We start from the raw sequence: 19,236 nt of genomic DNA, 5'->3' as shown, positions 1-19,236 counted from the left end.
GAAGTCGATTTATTTAGAAAAATTTGATAATCAAGAATTATAATTTATGTTTCTAGATATTTGTATGTAATTATATAATCATAAATTTTATGCTTTAGTTTTTCTCGTATTTTGCTTTTGACTTTATTCTTTCAGACTTTATGTTCCAAATTTTCTACTGTTTTATTTTATAGCTAACATTGGTAGGTGCGTCTCTACAACTATTGAGAGAAGTTTAGAGAAGTTAGAAAGAAGTTTTAGCTAAAGAAATACCTAAGTTCAGTAGGCAGAGATAAGTTTACAATTATTTAAGGTGAATATTATGTATAGATGTATAGAGAAAGATATTGATAATCTTATGTATATAGAAATAAATGTTACATAAAATTGATATTTTTAGTTTTGTATGTAAAAAGCTAGAAATTTATTGTTTTTTGTTAATATTGGTGTTGTTTTTTGTAAATATTGCGACTATATTTTTGGGTTTTGATGATATTATTGATTATTATTATTATTATAAATGGTATTTTTTTCAAGATTTTATTCTATTTGGCATCGCGATATTTTTGACATTGGGGGCTTTTTTTTCTTCTCGCTCGGGCCAATGTATGTTTGGACTAGCCCTGATTACAATCCACATGAGTTCCTTATAAAACATGCAAATTCTTCTTAATATCCCAAAGAGACTCAAAACACCCCTTCGATATCTTTTACTATTACTTCTGTGACATTCAAACCAACATATTATATATCTTTTCAAATGTAAAAAAAGAAAAAACAATCTTTTAGGGTCTCTATTTACGTATCAAAATTCACTTCCCTATTTGATTTTTATAATGTGATATTTTTATAATGTGATACATAAGAGCATTGACTTATGTTCCTTGAGTTAGCTTTTGATGATGCGGAACCTATCTTCAATCTTCTTTGTATATGCATTTACAAACTGCAAATCAACAACAGATTAAGTAAAATAAACAATTTTCCAGCTTCAATTACGCCAGTATAAACATATACAATCTAAGTTGGAGAACATGCATTTAGTAAATACCTCAAAATTCAACTGCGTCTTCGTTGCATGCACTCTCGCATATCCAAATTCACTTATTCTTGATAAGCTCCAACTACCAGGCTAAAATCAACGACATAGTTATATCAGTATATAGTTTTCTTTAAACACATACTTTAAATTTGTAAAACTCACTTTAGGAGGGAATCCATCTAGTCTGAATCCAGCCATTCCAATAATCGTATGAACTGGTGCTTGATAATTACTATTGTCATATGTGTCTACTCCATCAGCACCCTTCTTCGGCATTGCTAAACATTTACTTTTATACACTGCACATGTTCTTTCATAGTTATGGACATGTCCAAACATAACCAAATCCACCTTGTTTGCAACTAACAAGGGTTCAACTGCTAGGAGAAATCTAATGTCAACACTTCCACAGCTAGAATACATTGGCCTATGCCTGTAATTAATAGCAACCACAAGAATTTAATTAAGTAACATTCCATGAAAATAGTTTTATTTTAACTCCATTTCATTTCATTCATAGTTTCAAATGTATGATTTTAGGGGTGACAAATCGTGCTATCGTTTCATGTTTCTGTCTGACACGACAAGACACCACAAGGTTTTATGTAACATGAACATGACACGACATGATATCTTGTTTTTTTTAACTAACACGAAAACAAACGAATTAAAAAACGACAAACACGAAAAATATATCATATACTAAAAGCTAGTTTATTTAATGAATACTTTATCAAATATAACACGAAAAACACGACAAAGAACTACTAAATCGTGTCAATTTTGTGTTGAATTTTGAACACGAACACGACACGACATCGTGTTTTTTTTACAATTAACACGAACACAAATTCAAATTTCAGTTTCGTTCCAATTTCGTTTCGTGTCGTGTATTTTTGTCATGTTGTGTCATAAATTGTCACCCCTATATGATTGTATCTTACCCTGTGAATATCAGCCATGGTGTTCTTGATCGATCCACAGAAGCCATGTCACGGCTCATCCATTGATACTGTTCATTGTGACATATATGAGTCAATTATTAAAAGTCGAATGATTTTTTTTTTTTTTTTGGATTTACAATGTGATTGAATTATATATACCTGTTCAGAGTTTCTTGACCAATCATGTTCGGTTGAAATAACTACAAAATGCACACTTCCTTGTTCAATGGAGTACCATGGCTTATCTTTTGCTGGTGTTGGCATTGGGAAATAGCTTTCATAAGGCACACCACATTCTCCTCCTGAATCTGGTGTTATGTATAATGAGCCTGAACTCACATAGTCCCTAATTGTTGTCCAACTTTGTTAGTTTTACTATTGTACTTATTGTAAAGGGATGATAGAACCCTTTTACATGATCCTCATTCTTTAAACTAATAATTACGTATGTTTATTTCATTTTTTGTTTTTGTTTCCTTGATTGTTGCAGAATTTAATATCACTTCATTAAGTGCAAGGAAAATTATGTGTGTGAGTTGTGCAGTTTAACCACTAATATTGTATTCATTCAATTAAAACATTTTTCGAAATGAACCATTTTGACATGAGTTTAACTTTTAACTATAATTTTGTGATATAGGTTTCACCATTAGTTTTCCAAGTTAACCATTTAAATTTTCTAATCAAACCATAAAAGTTTAAAATATTTTTTCAAATTAATCATTTTGACCTGAGTCATTTTGTTAATAATTTTTCAAATTAACATTTGACATGTTATATCATGTCAAAATGAAAATTGGAAATAATGTTTGAAACGATCTCTGTTTGATAGTAAATATATTAGTTTTCACCAGTAATATTCTAAAGGTTGAATGTCATAATGGTTTAAAAACTTTTTTGTATCACAAAAACTATTGTTTTAAAAATAGTACTATCATAAGATATGATGAAACTTCAACTTTTTGTTCATAAAATACGCTTATTAATATGGCTTTTAATGGTATTTTATGAACAAAACATATGATTTGCTTACATTCTGATTTTATTTTTATAAATCAATGATGTTTTGTTAAAAAAAAAAAACAAGTATTTCATTTCCAATTTATGAGGTTAACCTTATCCGAAATATCCAATTTGAAAGGCTATACCAAGTCCAAATAGTTAATTTGTAAAAAATGTCCAAGACTTTTATAGTTTGATTGGAAAAAATAAAGTGCATTCCATTAAATGGCAAAATTTCCCAAAAAAAGAATTGTTTGTTTGCAATTTGCCTTTTCATTATTATGGAATTTAAGCAAGAATTTCCAGCAAATGAATCTTTTAATGTCTAGTTATACGATCATACCTTTCATGGTTTCCAATTGCAGTCATATAAGAAACTTGTGAAGCCACAGGTGTAATAAGGTGAAGGAAGAAATCCCACTCCACTAGAAAACCTGTTGCATAACTTATATCCCCAATATGGAATATGGAATCCACATTTCCTGATGATATTTCATTAGCCATGGCTTGAGTCACAGCTATTGACCCGGGCTATATACATATTTATCAATAACAATATATTTAAAACAAGATTCATAACTTTAGAGAATAATAATTTTTTTGAATAATCAAGTTGTTGCAATCCAAATGAGTTTTACCTGAATATAGTGTTCAATTGAAGCGTCTCTAGGGGCCTTTCCCATATCTCCAAATGCAAGGAATTTGAGTTCATTTGATCCTCCACTTGGTGGAGTTTTGAAGTTAATTTTAGCACTCCAACCAGCCGAATTGCTGGAAAATTATTTAAAAAAAAAAAAAAAAAAAAAAAAAAAAAAAAAAAAATTAAATATATCAGCCACATTCATCCATCTCTTGTTTTCACATTACATCGGTTTTCTTTTACGAATTCGATTTTATATAGAAATTAATAATCAGAAAACTACAGGATATAACAACGTACTTTACTAGTTTTACCAATATAAACAATATACAGTAGTATACATGCATTTTTTTTACCAAGAAGATGATATTAATTGCAGTTTTTTTTACGAATAATAGCAATATGGAACTCATGATAGCATGTAATTACATTTTCTTTACATATAAAAGCAATGTAGTTACATTTTTAATCATAATGGCAATGTACTACAAATTCTTTAATGATAACATTTGAAGTATAATGTTGATATTGGTAGCAAAATGAAAGCAAATTGCTATTATAGGTAAAAAATAAAGTGCGTTCTTAGTATTGGTAAAATAAATACAACTACATTGCTAGTATGGGTAAAAATAAAGTATTTTTCCTATATAGGTAGCAAGTGAAAAGTGTGTTGTTATTCTCCACAATTTGCTATATAAAAATTGATATAATATTAGTTTACCTTCCATATCTGTATGAGAAACGTGTAGAAGGCTTTAATCCAGTCATTACAGCAGAATGAATGTATCCTGGATCATGCCAGCCAAAATCTACTGCGGGGCTTGGTAATGCAGAAGCTTCATATTTCCAAAACATGAAAAGAAATTTGGAGTAATTTAGTTTTAATTGTTAACAACTAATTAAATATAATGACACATATGTACTTGTTAGAAAACCAAAATACCAAGATTTCAAGACTATTATCTCTAAATTAGGATGCAAGAAATTAAAAAAATCATATTGAACGATAATTGGTGGTCGTGGATAAAGATAAAAGTGACATTGAATTATAATGAAACATAGATAATAAAATTAAATATAAGAACTCACTGCACATGCTATCTTGGGAAAATGTAGTAACACGTGAAGTTTGTGATTTCCCATTCGCATATTGAACTTGTTGAGGGTTCTTGTCTCCACTCACCCATGTTAATCTCATCTGGACATGAGAGCATTGGTTTTTAATATAAATCATTACTTTAACGGAATATTTCATAGAATAGCAACATACTTTACTTTCTCTACTAGAGAAATGTACATTATTTTTATACATAGTAGCAACGTAATTACATTTCTTTTTTAGATACGAGTAATGTACTTTAATTTTAACCTAAAATAACAATTTACTTGCGTTTTCTACTTGTTACATATTCATGTTATATGTAAAGAAATGAAAGTACATTGCTATTATTAGTAAAAAAAATTGTAATCATATTGATTTTATATGTAAAGAAAATATAATTGCATTGCTTTTATATGAGTTACATATTGTTATAATTGCTTGTGAGAAAATGTAATATGAAGCTATTATGGGCACATATAACATAAATAGAAGCATATTGCTATTATGTCTAAAAAGTAAAGTAGATTGTTGATATTGGTCAAAAAGAGTAATTTAAGTTGTTATTTCTTGAAAACTACATAAAGTATATTGAACTATAGGTGCTTACTGATGTCCCTGTAGAATCAACACTAGAGAGATGCCCATATAATGGTTTCTTTGGATTTGAAAACTTGAGAAGTTCAGATATTGCTAAAACACAAGGTGTTTGAAATCCAGCACCAAAGAAGACAAATTGAATGTCAGTTCTAATGTTGATAACATGAAATGTGATTGAGGCACTACATGTTGTCACCAGGCACTTTCCCATTTGATCATATTTTTTACATTCCTTCTTCTTGCATCCGATATAGCCTGGATCATTGCTTACAAATTGTGCCTGCATTTTATTCAAAATTTAATTAACTTCCAAGAGCATCTAAAACCGTTGGCAATGCATTAATTACTTTTTGCATGAACTATGTTCCTTGAAGTTCTGCAGTTATACTTTTCTTCGAAGTCATTTCTGTAAATGGGACAAAATAGGGTATATGATAACTGTAGATAAATGTGCAACTAAACAAAAAGTCCAGGGACCATTTCTGTCAATAGGGAAAAGAAGTTGAAGTTGACTATATATAGATACACATCAGTAGAGTATAAGTTCAAGATTTTGTTTTCTTCTTTGTCTTCTCTCATTGTACTTCTATCTAACCATTAAGAAATAAAAAGTAACCTCAATTCTTGGCTAGTGTTAAGTGTTGTTAATTTCTTAAGATCTTCATAATTTCTAAGTTTGGCTTCCGCAATCATAACAATACATCATGTCACGTCAGCAGGCAACCAGATTGATCAGTCAAGTGGTCAAAATTGTAACAAACTAGAAACGCAGTGTCAATTTCGAGCCAAAAAAATAACGCAGTGTCAAAATCAAATTTTCTTGTAAACTTAATTAGCTGACATTTGTGGTGTTTACCCTAAGTATTAACCCCAAATATGAAGATTTCAATAACCACCGAAACATATACCAAAAACTGCCACCTGGCACTCTAGAATATGTTCTAGACGCAATGCATAACTGAATTTTGAATATGACACACAAACCTAAAACCGTAAGTAACTAGACCTATGTGGATGCATGGTGATTAGTGGGAAAAGATTTAAATTTTTTTCTGAGGGATTGATAGCGTGAGCATTAAGAATACCAACTTTATGCACTTTTGCTCATCTTTATCATTTTTTTCAACTTATCCTCCACTTTTCCACCAAACGCACTAGGCAGCCTAACATTTTATGACATAGTCCTCTTTATAATCACATGCGCACAAAAGACACTTGTAAAAAGGAATAAGTTCACACAGAACTCTTACAAGTGCTTGCTTCTACTCATCACATGTGGTTCGATTTGCAATATTCACATTCATGTTGTTAGCTGATATTCAATGAAAAGCAACTCCGGTGTATAAAGCATCCATTTGTAGTGAGGGGTCCCCACTAAAAGGGTTAAATGTAGGCAAACCGTATCCTTTATTTTATTTTATTATTTTGTAAGAGACTACTTCGGGTACTTAACTCAAAGTCAGACGCAACTATGTAATAAAGTTATTTACATGTGGAATTTGCAAATTCAATTACTTCGAAAAAGAAGCCAGGATCATTTTTATTGGTGGACTTTTTTGGTTATTTATTTATTTTTTATTACTTTTTTTAGAACGACAAATCTATTCTACTCCTAAATTATTTCCTAATTTCAACCTCTATAAGGGAAGACAACACCGATGGGTTAAAAGACTTTTGGTTTTGGTTAAATTAAGAGTAAATTACACGAATGGTCCCTATGGTTTGATGTAATTTACGCGTTTGGTCTCTAACTTATTTATTTAACTCAGAAGGTCCCAACAGTTTGTTTTTGTTACAAGCTTGGTCCCTACTGTTTGTTTTTTGTTATGCATTTGGTCCCTGTCTTACCTAAAAAGCCGATTATTTAAATAGAAAAAAATAGTGGGATAAATAAAGTAAGGTGAAGAGTGGGGTTAGAAGTCTGTTTATTTAAATAAATTAAAAAAGCAAGGGCAAAGTTCTCTTTTTAGGTAAGACAAGGACTAGACGTGTAACAAAAACAAACAGTACGGACCTTCCTAGTTAAAAAGATAAATTAAGGAGCAAACATGCAAATTATCATAAACCATAAAGACCATTTGTGTAATTTACTCTTAAATTAATTAACAAGTGAATATGAACAAGTCAAAGAAACTAGATTGTGTTTTTATATTAATCATTAAGAACACGATTTGCCTCTTTTTATTTTTTTTTAATAATAGGGAGGCGATATTTTATTATTGATACTAGTCAAATATGCCATTGATGTTAAAAAAAAAAAAATCCAAGATGTATATATAGTACTTGTAATTTAATGGTTAATTTGTAACTCAAACTTCGCACCTTTAGGTTATGATAAATATAGTGCCCACCATTTGATCAAGCTTGACTTCCTTTTTCCTAATATAATATAATATTACACAAGACTTCCTTTTTTCGTATAGGCCATCCGATATTTGATCCGATGGTAATGTTGGATTTTACGGATAAAAAAACTAACCCCATGACTCAACTATATTAGTAATGAATGAGCTCCTATACACAAATGAAGATAAGAGATAAGAAATACATCCCCATGCTATTCTGAGGGCAGAACATAGCCCGAAATTGAAACCCCCAATACATCTACTCCTATCGTCTCTAGTAAATGGTATGTGTAACTTTTATTACCCTCCTTTTATTGTTTTCCTTTATTTCCTTGTTATATGAGTTGATCTAAACTAAACACTTCAACTTCATTGAATCGTAGTTACTTCGCTAAACAAAAGAACTAGAGTACATATATTTATGCCACATATTCAAATGTAAGTATATATTAAAACAATAATTAATTAATGAAAAGTACACAAATAAAAACTATAGTGTTTGGCTTTCAGCTATCAATATCAGTTACAAGTTATTGATTATAAGCTTGGAGTTATTTTTACCAAACACATTTCTTATTATGGGGTGTTTGGATAAATAGTTTTTAATTTATTAGCTTATTGCTTATTTGCTTATTGTGGTGAGAATAAACATTTTTTTTTTAAAATGTGTTTGGATTAACTTATTGCGATGGGAATAAGCAATAAGCATTTAAGTGTTTGGCAAAATAAAACAGTTTATATGAGCAATAAGCAATAAGCAGCCTATTTTTTCCCTATCCAAACACCCCTATATTTGTCACATAAGCTTTTCATAAACTATTATCTCATTTTCTATAAATACATAATTTATCTTCATCTCTATGAAATGATTAATAAAACCCCTATCTTATTTGTCTTCTTTAAGAACACATAAATAGTTATAAAAATAGAAGACATCATTGAAAATACTCCAGAACAATAGTTCAAAATTTAATATTGTATTTCCATAGCCATGTATAGTTTTATAAGTCGTTGGAGCAATAGTTACAATTACTCACCCAACAAAACCAATAACTTTAATTTTCAAATAACAAAACCTTTAGAACAAACTACAATTAGAGGTTATTTGGCTTAGAAAAAAAGTCCTAGTATTTGGTGACGTGCATATTGATTTCCTTTTACAATACAACAATACAAGTAAGTAAGGAAATACAAAACAAACTTTCCTAAGCTATGCCGTATTAGATTTGAGAAAAGTCAATGTATTGAATGATGCGTATATAGATCTTCTTTATAATACAACAATGCAAGTTAATAAGACCATCCAGTATGGATAGCCTGATTGCCTTCGTGATTGAGCTGACCACGGCAGTGCACACCATCTCGGCCGGTAGTGGTTCATGGTTTTCGTGGTGGTTCGTTGTGCATATCACGAATTGAAACGAACAATCCTATTGGCTTTGTTTGCAACGACTACATTTTCATTTGTAACATATACTTTTATTTTTAATTTTTTTTACCTTTCAAACATATTAAACATTTTTCTATAAATACCACACTTTCTATTATACTCACATAATTTTTCTTTCTTTTCTCACAATCACACACTTGTCTTGCATTATCATTCAAAACTAATGGCTCCTAAAATGATGAATTGGTCAGAAAATGAAGAAGAAAATTTAGCATGAGCATGGGGTAGCGGATTCAGAAAACTCATATAATATAATTGTTGGATTAGGTGTCTAAGCTCATAACTATAACTGGGATGTACTTGATCCGATAGTAGCATGATCCTTTTGGGTTGCCGTCACCAGTGCAATTTGATAGGATAGACTTTTGAGAATAAGGTTATTTGTGATTTATTAATATAATATAAGTATAATATATTAACTGATAAATCATATTATTTAATTAGTATTGATCAATAATTAATTTAGTGATCAAAAGAGACTAATTAAATATACGGAGACTGATTAAGTAAATCAATGATTCTTATAGTGTGGGTCAATGATCCATGGTTAAGTAGGATGTGTTAAACCAATATGATAGTCCATGGAGGTTTAACCCATGGAGCCTATGTAATATAAAGGGTCATAGTGCATTAAAGTTTGCATGGATGTAACCCTAGCTTTTGTAACACTATAAAAGGAACCCCCTAGAGCCAAAATTAGTTGCCTCATTCATTCTAAGAGAGTGATAATTGATTTTGAGCTAACTAGTTTGTTCTCTCAAGTCTCCTCTTGCATTTGGTGTTTGTGACACATTAGAGTCATCACACTTGAGGCGCTAAAGCTTTCAAGGCCAAGAACTTCAAACTACATAAGAGGTATTCATCAAACTATGAGTTTTATATTGTATATCCTCTATTGTGTGCTAGTTAGGATGTATGTTTTAGAAACCAAAAGTTTTAAAGAGTTACAAAAATTGCCCTCAAGTGTTGGAATTTATAAAATCTCACTAATGAAACATTTAATTTCATACCTTAGAATTTTAAAAGTTTAAAATAAACCCTTATACTATTATGATATTATAAGTTTAATAATATAAATATATATATATATATATATATATATATATATATATATATATATATATATATATATATATAAAAGACAAGTCAGTGTTACCGTTAGTAAGCCTCATTCACGAAGCCGGTCTATAAGGAGGGTATAAGGTTACTGCCAATAAAATGATGGTTTAATTAGTTTCCACTCTCACCCACCGCTTCTTTGATTGGTGGAGGGTCGTTAGCCGAATGGGTATGATATGACATTAATTCTCATTAAAAGTATAATAATAATTATAAAGTAACTAAACATTTACTAAATTTCCAATCTTAGTTACTTTAGGAAAAATGTAAAAATGGTGCTATTTAATGAAATTGCACTTTGCACCTTAGTAAGTCATTAGTGGAGCGTGTATGGTTAACCGACACATTAATAGGGGACTGCCAAGGGTGGCAAAGGGTAGTTAGATGTTAATCTTAGATCAATGGAGCGTGTGTGGTTAACTGACACATTGATTAGGTGATTTTTAACATTAAGAGCACTAAACACGTTTGCATTGTTATTCACAACTTGTTTGTGATCCTCGGCATCTCAGCCACAAACTTGAAGGGCACAATCGAGATTTAAACATGTCATTGAAAAGTTCAATGAATCTCAAAAGAATCTAGGAATTTCAATACAATAAAAAACTTAATAATCAATTTTTTTTTCATGGTGGAAAATTGGTAAATCGTCATTTACCTACTTTCAAATATTTTGCGATTGGATTACGGCATCCGTCTTCCGAATTGTAAAATATTGTATTAGGTCCTAGCCTTAATATTTCATTTGGGAGCAATGTTAAGGATTCTCATCCTAATCTAACCTTTGTTCTTTTTCTTTTCAGATGTCAATCCCTTACAATGCTTCAGGCTCCAACCCTTCTAGCTCATTCTCCCCTATGAACTTGGTTGGGAGAACTATCTTTGATGGGTCAAACTTTAATGATTGGATAAGAAACATCCGTATGGCCCTTTGCTATAAGGACAAAGAATATATCCTCTATAAAGAGCTGAAGGAGATTGATGAACAAACTGCTACTCCCGAACAAATCGAGGAATACACGGTTCAAGAGAAGGACGCGACAAATGTGTCATGCATTATGATTGCTACCATGACTGTTGAGCTTCAAAAGTCCTATGAGGACTTCTGACCCTTCGAAATGCACCAAGATTTGATAGAAGGTACCATCAAAGTGCTCGGCAGGAAAGGTATGAGATCATTGCCTCCATGATCACAACCAAAATGAAGGCTGGAGAGTCCAACACGACCTACTTGCAAAAGATGTAGAGATATGTGGACCGCTTGGTAAAATTGAATGCCAATTTTGATGAAGAATTGGCCATTGACATCATCATACATTCGTTGCCTTCTTGTTATGATCAGTTTTGTATGACCTATCATATGAACAAGGAGGATGTCACTCTTAGCAAGCTTCAATGCCTTCTAAGAACTGCAAAAAGCAACTTAAGAGGCAAGTCAGTTGTACCTACTCCTACTACTGTTGCCCCTGTTCTGGAATTGGACATGGGAAAGGGAAGAAGATGAAGAATCCTTCTAAGAGTCGCAATGGAAATTCTCTTGATGGATCCTCTTCCAGTAGGACCAAACTTGGTTCTGCTAATCCCTCTATCAATCCAAAGGATGCAGAGTGCTTCCATTGTCATGAAAAAGGGGATTGGAAACAAAATTGCCCCAAATACTTGCAGGACATTAAGGATGGGAAGATAAAGCTCACATTCATAGGTATTTACACTATTCTTTCTAATAATTCATCACATTCTAATTCTTGGGTTTGATACAGGTATTTACATTATTCTTTCTAATAAACCTATCCGAATTTTAGACACTTAACTGCTTAAGTCTTAAAAATCCAAATGAAAATTAAAAACATTCATAAAAACATGTTCAAACTAAACATTAATACAAACATAGATAATTCTTATTATATAATACTTATTAAATATTGATACTTATACATTTAAAAATTATATATATATATATATATATATATATATATATATATATATATATATATATATATATAATTAAAAATATAAACGGGTTGGCGGGTTAACCAGTGGTTGATGAGAAACTTATATATGACCCGTTTAATAAACGGGTCGGCGGGCTGAAAAACTCAACCCAAACTCATTTATTTCGTGTCGTGTTGTGGGTCGTGTCGAAAATTGTCAGCCGTAGATCCAATAAGTAGTCAATCTATAATAGAAAATTGCATGGTTCCTTAACTAAATGAAGCCAAAAAACGGAATGCTCAACATTACTTGTGGCGGGTCGATTCAATCCGAACTAGTAAAAACCAACAAATTTGCAAAAAAACAAAAAAGAACACCCAATTTGCAAAAAACCGTGTTCAACTGGAACGAGCGAACCTCTAAAACCAGTAAAAACCAACATACTTGACCCCTAAAACAAGTATTAAAAAAACTTTACTTTACACAATCTCATTTCTTTTTAAAATGCTCATTTACAACAAACCAACGATATGTGAGCAATTATGTTGCTTTTCAAGTTTCCCTATAACCTTTCAGTAATTTTTTATAACACTAAACAATTAGAATCTTTTTCTTGTTATCTTTAATGAGGGATATGTTTTGATAAACATTAACCATTTTCTTATCTTTTTCTCTTTATCTTTAATATGAGATGTTTTGATAAACATTAACCATTTGCTTTGTAAATTTAAGTATAAACCTTCTACTTTTTTTGGTTGTTTATTTTGTCAAATAATATAAAGTTACTGTTTTCTTCGAGACAGGTTCTAAAAGTCTTTCTATATAAATATTAAATAAAATTAAAAAATTAGATGGGTGCTCAAACAACCTTGGTAAATGCTAAATTAACCACGAATCCAATATATTTTGAAGCATACAACGTGACATCTCATGGCAAAGGATGAAAAACCTCCAACTACTTCATACGCAACTGCTTCTATTCATAATATCTTCTATGTCGTCACTTGAAAGTGTCGCAAACAAACCGTACGTGTACGCCTATATTTGGGACATGATATGCTACATAACAAAAATGTCCCCTTAATATATGTTATGATTAACTAGGAGTCATAATCTTAATGGGAAAACGAAGCCACAATAGCACGGAATTTTCCCGTCCACTCACGACAAAAATACTAAAACTTTGTTTATACATATTACCAAGTAAATATAATTAAATTTATAAGTCTTTTTAAAAAATAACTTTATCGTAAAAAAAACAAGTAAACGCTTGTTTAAATTAAAAAAGTATAATATTTGTTTTTGATATGTAGTTTAAAATATATTGATTTAATATTTATTACATATTTTGAAAAAAGAAACACTTATATATATAGATAAAACTATAAATGTGAGATTGGATTGTATTAAGATCTTAAGATCCTAGTCGGGATAATAAGATTTCACTATAGATTTTTTTTTAAATAGATCATCCTACCGAGTTTGAGATTGTTTAGATCCTAGTCGGGATAATAAAATTTCACTATAGATTTTTTTTAAAATAGATCCTATTGAGTTTGAGATTGTTTTTTACTTGTAGGATTCTAAAGTCATAAAAGCTTAAGATCATAAGATCTTAAAATCAAGATCAGGATCATAATAATAATGATATAGATCATAGTATACATTTTATGGTTGCTAAATGTTATCAGGTAAATAGCTAAGTTTTAGGAATTAAAGTGCTCCTGCAATTATTTCTTCTCATCAGATGAGATGAAAATATGCGTAAAAAAGAAAGAAAAAAAAATTAAAAGAAGGAATTAATGGATTTCACATATTATATTTTATGTGTAAGAGGATGAATAAAAATCAAATGTAAAATGTGTAAGAGAATGAATAAAAATGAAATGTAAAATGATATTTGAAATTTTCATTTTAATATGCCTGAGAAGGGCCTTTCGTAAGGCATATTTACTTTTTGCAGCGACATATGCCACTAACCTACGACAGTCATTAATTCGTTATTTAATAGTATATTGTTCACTACATCATTACATTATTGCGGTATATATTATATTATTACTTATATTACATATATCGTTATTTAATTCGTTATTGTTACATTGATAATTAGAAAATACACAAACTTTGCTTAAATTAAAATCAAAATTACAAATTGTGCATTACCTGTTTAACATTATTATTGGATTATTAAATTAAATAAATAGTTTTTTATTTACAAAATATAGTAATAACTTTTTAAATATATCACCAATTTGGTAGAAATTGTCAACACCCGAATTAAAACCTAGGACCTCAAATCTGAGGGACAAATCTTCTATCAAGTTGGATAATCCCATATTAGCACGAAAGTAATAACAAAAATTAGAAGGATATTTAATTTGTCATTAGGTATATTAATAACAACTTTTTATTAATTAAATGACAACTTACTACATTACTGTTTATAGCGCAAATCATAATTATCTAAGATGTGCGAGTTAAAACCACTTTTTTCAAATATATATGTATGTAACAGCAGTGTTGTGAATGCTAAATGTAAAACGGACACTAATTAATTAAAAAAAAATTGCATTGATTGATAATTAGAAGACTTATACCTTCACTGGATAATGGCAGAGAAGCGGTTGTGCACTCAAATCACCCGTCTGCTGATAAAGAATAACGTTTTGAGGGCAAGCGTTAATGCTGCATGGCATTTTAATTAATTAATAACCCAATTATTTTTTCAAATTAACCATAATTACACAAACATCTACTTACATACATAAATATACATAAACTTACTTAGCATTTGAAGGTGTTATCATACCAACCCAATCACTCTTGGAAGGAAGCAACACACCACTAACAGTCACTGTGATCATCTGGTCATCTAAAAGCTCAGATTTTGAGTTTACTTGTATTTTCCGATATGGGTTTTTGCCCAAACAAGCTCCAAGTTTTCTTCTATTTACAAGTCGAAAATCTGATATTGCAGTATAGTTCTGAAACCCATCCATGGAGTCCAATAGCTTCGTATGTGACAAAGGAGAAACTGAAGAAGATGATGCATGATGTAACAAAGAAATGGAACAAGATAAGAAAAATGTAAACCACATGGTAGAATGGAGTGAAGGAGTTGTGATAAAAATAGGAATTAAACAGTTGGAGGGGAATTTATGGGCATTGTAGCATGTAGATCCTAAAAGTATGGATGCAAGTCCTTTTATAATAGCTTAGTGTAAACTAAGATGGCGTCTACAAGTCAATTTTCTTAGGGTGCTTCACCCAAAGGCAAACGTGCAATCAATAATGAATGGATAAATTTAAAATATAATAAATAATGACAAAAAACATTAGTTGTTCTTGATAAATATTGACGAATGCCGAATGAAAGCATATTGGAGAATTGCGTAGAGGATTGCAAAAATAATAATTGACGCAGGATGAGTGTATTTTTGGTAGATATATCGGAATCAATGTATATTTAAAACAAGACTAAAACAATTAAAATTTAGGACAAATTATACAAACGGTCCATGTGTTTGGGGTAATTTTCACCGTTGTTTGGTATTTTTTTTTTTAATTTTTTTTTTGACGGTACCCAATAAATGTTTTTGTTTTAATCAAATGTAAAATGAGTGATTTACCCTTACATTATATATAGGGAGAATTTCATATACGTCCCTCTTAAATTTCAAAATATCATATTTGTCCAACTTAATTTCTCAATATCATATTTACCTTTCATAAACCTTCAAAATATCATATTTGCCCAAATCCTTTTTTATAATGTTTTTAATATTTTATAATCATTCTTTATACCTTAGAATTATTATAATAATTAAAAATATTAACAATATTATCCTTACGTCTATGATAATGGAATGTGAACTTCTAAATTGTAAGAATGTCGCCCTTTTGACAAACAAAAAGATTCATCTTCAACCCTTTATATAAAATATATATTTTGATTGTCTAGTTTTTGTTGTTGATTATTATTATCATGTTGTAGATACATGTTATTTTAGATATTACTATTAATATTTTAATGTTTAAAATGTACATATACGATATTTTAATATTTAAGAAGGGTATATATGATATTTTGATGTTTAAAAGGGATATATATATGATATTTTGAAATATTATGAAGGGTAAATATGATATTTAGAAATTTTATAAAGGGTAAATATGATATTTAAAAATTAAGTTGGGTAAATATGATATTTTGATGTTTAGGAAGGGTATATATGAAATTCTCCCTTATATATATATATATATATATATATATATATATATATATATATATATATATATATATATATATATATATATATATATACTTACGTTATTTTATTCAAAGTAATTATTATGTTATTGTATGCATAAATATGGACCAATCAAATTTACTTATTTTAACAAAATGATTAATATATATTATCGAATTAAATATAATTGAAAAATATCATTTTAATTAATTACAAGGGTAATTTAGTCAATTAATATAGATTTAATAAAGGAAAACTGTATTTTTTTGGGATCATAGATTTTGTTAATTTTAAAAATCCGATTGTACGAATTATAATTCTTTTAATTCAGACATTCTGACAGAATATGTTTATGAGTATATTCAAAAATAAAAATATTCTTGAACCATAAATAATAAAAATATATTCTTGAACCTATTTCTTGATCATGACTTTAAAAACTTCTTGTAGAATAACAAATTTTTGAACAATCAATTGACGAATAAAAACAAAAAATACATTATTTTTTATAGAATACATGTAACAATTATTAAGAATTACATTTATTGTTAAAAAATAAAACTAAAAAAAATTCAAAACGGGAAAGAAAACATCAAATCTAACAACGACACTAATACATTCTAAATGAATAATATTGATTAGAATCATTTTCAATTTTGTGGTCTGTTCTTAAAGCATCAACTTCTGTGAGAACAAAACAAAATTGTAGTTTAGATTCCAATAATGCCTTAGCAAATGAAAAATAAAAAACTAAATTCCTTTGGAAAAAGATGTGGACTTGTGAATTGCACCAAAACCAATAAACAAGGATTGTAGAACATGCATAAATCAGTGAGAAAAATATTCATACTCCATTCCAACAGAACTGGAATTCATGATTCCATTCCAACAAAATTGGAATTCATGATTCCTTTTATCTTCTTCATGACTCCATTCCAACAGAACTGGAATTCATGATTTCATTCCAACAAAATTGGAATTCATGATTCCTTTTATCTTCTTCATGTCAATCTCAAGAATTGTACTACACATTTATGTTTTGTTTTCCCTTAGATCACAATGTACTCCATATCTATCAAAATTCATAACTATACAATAAGATCATCAAGAGAATTGATTTTTTTTATCTATTTAACTAGTAAAACCCAATCAAAAGAAACACATCTAATCAAAAAATAGATCATCAACATTGTTCTTCCTTCTCTTTTCTGTCAAATGAATCAACCAAAGCCTTCCTTGTTCTTCTCCTTTGTTTTCCTGCCAAAGAACACTACTAGAGATGGGTAAATCAAGAGAGCAACAACCCTCTCTTGGTCATCCTTGCTCATCACCGATTCCACAAGCAAAAACCACTGATTTCTTGCTTCCATTACCATTAAAAATTAAATAAAAAAAGATGAAGAACGAAGGGGCTGTAGAAACAGCCCCCTGCTCACCTGTTTCACTGCAAATCCCCCATCCCCTTTATGTTTTAATGGTCAATAGCCCCATTTTCATGTTCTCTTCCTTGTAAAAACAACAAACCCAAACATCCATCTTTTCCCTCTATTGATTTCCGTCTAAAACAAGCAAAAAAAATAGAAACAAACCTCAAAAAGTAGAAGGAAATGTCGACTGCCACCACCCTAGACGACCCACTACCGCCCTACAACTCCCATCTGCACCCACGGCAGGCCACCGCAACTTTGTTGCTTCTTCCTTCGGTCTAGCCAAAGCCCAGAGGTCCTCCCTTTTCCCCTCGTTTTCCTCCTTCTTTGCTGTTTCCATTGACCGCATCGGTCGTCGCTGCTACGGTGCCTCCGCCGCTGCTACTGCTGCTACCGATTTGGTGATGGCATCTTCAACGACGGGAGTAGGGTTCTTCAGTATCTTCTTGATCGTCGTCGGGAAATTAGTTCAATAGCCGATTGGATGGTCGGCGTGAAGGAGTCTGCAACCAGTGACGAAGATTGATCCTACACCGGTGATGAAGATTGATTAGATCAGTCGTATGCCTTATATAAAAGGGGGGAATTAGGTTAAAATCAACGTAACTAGCAAAATTATAGGGAGTATTTGTGGAAGTTATTTGTCAAATTACCTAGTTACCCTTATTGATTTATTTAATTATTGTTTTTTCTATTAATTTTTGATTGGTCCACAATTATGCATACAATAATACAATACATAGTTAGAATACCTGAACCTATCTCTCTCTCTCTCTCTCTCTCTCTTTGTATATATATATATATATATATATATATATATATATATATATATATATATATATATATATATATATGGAAGGGTTATTTGGAAACCAAAAAAACCCTAAAATATTCTTGAACCATAAATAATAAAAACTTCTTTTAGAATATATATATATATATATATATATATATATATATATATATATATATATATATATATATATATATATAGGGAAGGGTTATTTGGAAAACAAAAAAACCCTAAAAATATTCTTGAACCTATTTCTTGATCATGACTTTAAAAACTTCTTGTAGAATAACAAATTCTTGAACAATCAATTGAAGAATAAAAACAAATAATACATTATTTCTTATAGAATACGGGTAACAATTGTTAAGAATTACATTTATTGTTAAAAAATAAAACTAAAAAAACTTTCAAAATGGGAAAGAAAACATCAAAATCTAACAACGACACTAATACATTCTAAAAGAATAATGTTGCTTAGAATCACTTTCAATTTTGTGGTCCGTTCTTCAAGCATCAACTTCTGTGATTCCAATAGAATTGGAATTTGTGATTCCATTCCAATAGAATTGGAATCTCACCAATATCATCCGTTGAATCATCTACATAAACAA

General features: G+C 29.9%; 1 protein-coding gene across 1 annotated transcript; it reads right to left on the bottom strand.

Annotated features, from left to right (window-relative positions):
* Positions 1–671: 671 nt before the first annotated feature.
* Positions 672–15,253, bottom strand: LOC145099579 (putative inactive purple acid phosphatase 27). The gene is made up of 12 exons (XM_079037132.1): positions 14,940–15,253; positions 14,753–14,840; positions 5,317–5,586; positions 4,697–4,805; positions 4,329–4,443; positions 3,606–3,738; positions 3,311–3,498; positions 2,125–2,311; positions 1,966–2,033; positions 1,184–1,454; positions 1,031–1,111; positions 672–925 (listed from the first exon to the last, which is right to left on the bottom strand). The coding sequence occupies exons 1-12, from the start codon at positions 15,251–15,253 to the stop codon at positions 869–871; spliced, it is 1,881 nt and encodes a 626-aa protein (XP_078893258.1). The 3' UTR covers positions 672–868.
* Positions 15,254–19,236: the final 3,983 nt, after the last annotated feature.

The sequence above is a fragment of the Lactuca serriola genome, chromosome 1 (genome assembly GCF_051521515.1).
Source record: "Lactuca serriola cultivar US96UC23 chromosome 1, Lser_US96UC23_V15, whole genome shotgun sequence".
NCBI lineage: Eukaryota > Viridiplantae > Streptophyta > Magnoliopsida > Asterales > Asteraceae > Lactuca > Lactuca serriola.
This window is presented reverse-complemented; position numbering and strand designations above follow the sequence as displayed.

Excerpts from the sequence above, each read along its gene's own strand:
- LOC145099579 (XM_079037132.1), bottom strand. The coding sequence starts at position 15,253 with ATGTGGTTTACATTTTTCTTATCTTGTTCCATTTCTTTGTTACATCAT. Across the intron at positions 3,739-4,328 it reads TTCTCATACAGATATGGAAG|CAATTCGGCTGGTTGGAGTG; the intron begins GTAAACTAATAT and ends ATAATTTTCCAG. Across the intron at positions 1,112-1,183 it reads TAGATGGATTCCCTCCTAAA|CCTGGTAGTTGGAGCTTATC; the intron begins GTGAGTTTTACA and ends CGTTGATTTTAG.